The following is a 4,119-nucleotide window of genomic DNA, read 5'->3' on the forward strand; positions in this document are numbered from 1 at the left end:
GTAACTACATAATATTTTGATATAGAAATCATGGCTGAAACAGAAAAGGATCGGTGACAAAAGGGATTGCTCATCCCTTACGTCATGTAAAAGTACATTAGATAAAGGTGCAAGGTGGGTTCCAGTGCCTTCTCTTGGAAACTGTTCCTCAATCTAACAGATATCAGGCACTTTCACACCAATCCTCCTGTTATTATTCTTCACATTGTGGTAGTGCCCAAGAACACCACGCATTTTTGCTTAGCACTGTACTATACAGACACGTAATAAGAGAGATCCCTGCCTATACTCATACACCTCTAGCACATTCAGCAATTCCTTTTCTTTCTTGTAGGAGGCAGGACAGGGTGGCACCTTAGAGACCAACTCATTCATGCTTTTGTAGGTGGCAACCTACTTTGTTATATGTGATGAGAGAGCAAGGCTACTAAATAAAAAGTAAGTTAAAGAAAATAATTTAAATACAAATCATATTTGGAGACTCAATACCTACAAATAACTGGCACTGCCATGGGCATGCATACACGGCTCCCCAAAAGAACAAAAAGTTAGGAAATCCTAGAGTTAAGGCTGCCTGTGCTTCCTAATTTGTCCTCCAAGGCAAATCCATTACCGCTGGCTTCTTACAGACATTAAAAAAATGTGCTTTATTTTAAAGTTGGAGGGCTCCTGCACTGAGCCCAGCACATGCCCAGAAGAGGCAAAACATTAGTTAGACCCGGCTTGCCCAATGTCTGCACAGATCAGGTGCTTTAGTGGGGCTTTTTTGGTGCTTTTGTCTAACAGCTGACTGAATCAGCTGTTAGATAAAAATGCCAAAATTCCTGTTGAAATGCCTGATCTATACAGACACTGTGGAACCGGGTCAAACTAATGAGCTGCTGGTCAAGCATGGGGGCAGGGGGAAGGGTTTTTTTTTAAATGTCTGTAAGCATCCATACTTTTTAATAATGTAGCCACATGCTATTTTTCCCATACAACCCCTGCCTCATTTAATTGCACGAGTGACTAATTACATATTTTGTTTTTTTCTTATTGCTCAGGCATACAGGTGATACCTTATTTTAATACAAATTCTTCAAACCTTGTTCTGGAGGTAGAATTTGTATTTCCTTATAGGCTTCTCTGGGGTGTTCATCACTGTAACATTCAAGTGCTTCACAAATCTCCTGTGTTGAGGGGGTAACACCCTCACTTTACAGATGAGGAATTGAGGCACAGAGGCATCAAGGCAAAAAATATCTGACAGTTATGGGGAAGACATTCAAGACACTAAGGACTGGATTTTGTTCAGCACAGCATTATTTCGCCTTCTATACAGCTGTGAATACTCAGCACTTCTGTATTGGCACAGCTGTGCTATACAATCTACTGCAATGATATAGTATTATTCCCTTATCTTTGTTCCAGAAATTGGCCTAGAAACAATTCTCCAATACTTTCCAAATCTACATAATTGCACACTTATAGGAATGGAGAACTAACAATACATTTATTGGAAGACTAGCAAATGAAAACTTGAATCAACCTCCTCTCCTTGCCACTCTGCAAAAAGCAAACAAAAACACATTTCATACCTTTTTCTTCTGTTCGATTTGGAAGACATTCTGGCCTTTCTGGAGGTACCTTTCTGATTTCATGCTTTCTGTCCGTGGCAACTGTCAAAGAAACAGGTAAATTTTCAAAAAATGAAACTATTCAGTAAAAAAACCAATAAGAAAGATGTGAGATTTTTTAGTTTTTCTTGTTTTGAAAATTGTACAATAAACTAAACATGCATCTATTTTCACGTAAAGTTGATTACACTATGAAAGCATAAAAACATTACCCTTGTGCAGTGCTCACAGTTAAGTTAGTGTTTTTGAATAAATCTTAGGAGTGCAGGAACGTGACAAAATGAAAATGCAAATTATTTTGTCAATAAGTATAAAATTAAACAGATTCCAAACTTTTAGTTTGAATTTTAAAAAGTTTAAAATGTTGCAATCCTCTACCTATGTATACCAGAAGAATGACTCATATGGGGGGAGGGAGGGGGAAAGAGTCCTTCAGAGTTAGCCATTAAATGGGAAAATTTTAATAACAAAAAAGAGAGAATTAACATACATAAATATCCATTTTTTTCATTTAGTTCCTGCCCGCATTATAATTATTTACACACATTAAATACCGTTCATGTTTAAAAGCAGTTAAACTAAGAATCAACACAGAATGATTTGACTACAAGACAGAAAATTAACTAGGATTTTTTTTTAAACTTTTATCATCATCAGTTCAATTCCACAAATGTTAGCAATAGTGAGAACACTAGTAATTACAGTGCTCTTGGTGGCTGTTAACATTTTAAAAGAATGTATTAGATAAAGATGTCAGGGCAAGACTATCTCATATATATAGGTGTGACACACATATAGGTGTAGCAGGATTTGATTTTATTGGTAAACATCAATAAGTGTCGAGTTCACCTCAGGTATCCAGGTTGTAGCCATATTGGTTTAAAGCAGGGGTCGGCAACCCCCGGCACGTGTGCTGAGTGTGGCATGCGAGGCCATTTTGCTCGGCACGCCACAGCCAGCCCCGGTTCTGGGTAGCTGCTGGAGCCTGGGCTGCTCCCAGCAGGGCTTGCAGTGTCCCAGCTGCCTGCTGGGAGCAGCCCAGACTCTGTGTCTGGCAGCAACTACCCAGAGCCGGGGCCAGCTGCAGCTGGGAGGCTCCAAACAGCTGCACCGGGCTCCGAATCCCGAGCATCAGCTCCATGCCAGCACGTGCACCCGTGCATCGGAGCGGGCAGTGGGGGAGGGCCCTGAGGCAACGCAACCTTGGTCTCTCCCCCGACTCCTGGCACGGAAGTGGTGACTGGGCTCCGAAGCCTGGCACAGCTGTTTATAGCCAGCCTGGGCTCTGGGCAGTTGCAGCAAGCAGCGGGCAGGCTGCAAACAGCTGCACCGGACCCCACAGCTCTGGCATCAGTTCTACGCTGGCAGTGACTGCACACACACCTCAGGACAGACAGCAGGGCAGCGCAGCCCGCCCCAAGGTGCACCTGTTTGCAGCCTGCCCGCTGCTTGCTGCAGCTGCCCAGAGCCCAGGCTGGCTCCAAACAGCTGTGCGGGGCTCCAGAGCCCAGTCACCAGCTCTGTGCCAGAAGCGGGGGAGAGACCAGGGTTGCGCTGCCTCAGGCTCCTCCCCCACTTTCTGCTCTGAGGCACACCTGCACATGCCAGTACAGAGCTTATGCTGGGGATATGGAGCCCAGCACAGCTGTTTGGAGCCTCCTGGCTGCAACCGGCCCCGGCTCTAGGTAGCTGCTGCTAGCCAGGAGCCCAGGCTGAGGGGCAGGGGCAGCTGGGCTGGGGGGAACAGGCTTTCGGTGGGGGGCAAGGGGCACACACATCCTGCCATGTACCCCCTGCCCTCATTTTGTTTTTCTGGCATGCTGGCACTCCAGCACCTTCCAAGGTAAGCATTGTAGGGGTTTTCGGCACTCAGGCCAAAAAACGTTGCCTACCCCTGGTCTAAAGGCTACTCACAGACTGATGAAACAATATTTTCATTGTTGATAAACAAAAGAGGGGAAGAACAGAAGGGCCGGCCTCTTTAAAGAGAAAAACAGCCCCGGGTCTAATGGCTCATCAATTAAGCAATTAGCTGATCATTCACAGGTGCCAGGAAGTGAGGTGGAGGGAGATAACAGGCTACTTAAACCCCTACTTAAAGCCCAGAAAAAGGCTGTTCCTGATGCCTGAATGGGACAACTCAGCTGCAGCAAACTGGGAAGAGACTGTAAAAAAAGGAGAAGCAGCCTACTGTTGAGACTGGTATACAAACAGAAGGACTCCAATTAGAAAGGATATAAGTTTTGGTGTTTTCTTGACCTTTTTGTTGTTGGGTTGGTTTGTTGTTTGTTTTTTGTTTTTGTTATTTCAGGGGTGGAAGATCTTTACGTTGCTAATTTAATTGAAAATCAATAAAAATTTAAATAAATGCTCAAAATAAACACTATTATCTGTCAGAAAGTTTTAAAAAATGAATTCTAGCCTAATTAAATAGTATTTCAAGTAATGGAGACTACTGGCATCATGTCTCCACTATCTGCCACAATGTTGCTTTCGCAGCCTG

The 4,119-nt window shown here is 43.8% G+C and overlaps 1 protein-coding gene across 6 annotated transcripts in view; it reads right to left on the minus strand.

Annotated features, from left to right (window-relative positions):
• Positions 1-4,119, minus strand: part of SH3KBP1 (SH3 domain containing kinase binding protein 1) — a 470,950-nt gene that overhangs the window by 53,249 nt on the left and 413,582 nt on the right. For all 6 annotated transcript variants that reach the window (XM_019524798.1, XM_019524796.1, XM_019524797.1 and 3 more), the window contains one exon: positions 1,578-1,658. In XM_019524798.1, coding sequence (XP_019380343.1) covers positions 1,578-1,658 — 81 coding nt within the window. The remainder of the gene's footprint in view (positions 1-1,577; positions 1,659-4,119) is intronic.

The sequence above is a fragment of the Gavialis gangeticus genome, unplaced genomic scaffold, assembly GCF_001723915.1.
Source record: "Gavialis gangeticus isolate Ggan-Ray unplaced genomic scaffold, GavGan_comp1, whole genome shotgun sequence".
In the NCBI taxonomy this organism is placed as follows: Eukaryota; Metazoa; Chordata; order Crocodylia; family Gavialidae; genus Gavialis; species Gavialis gangeticus.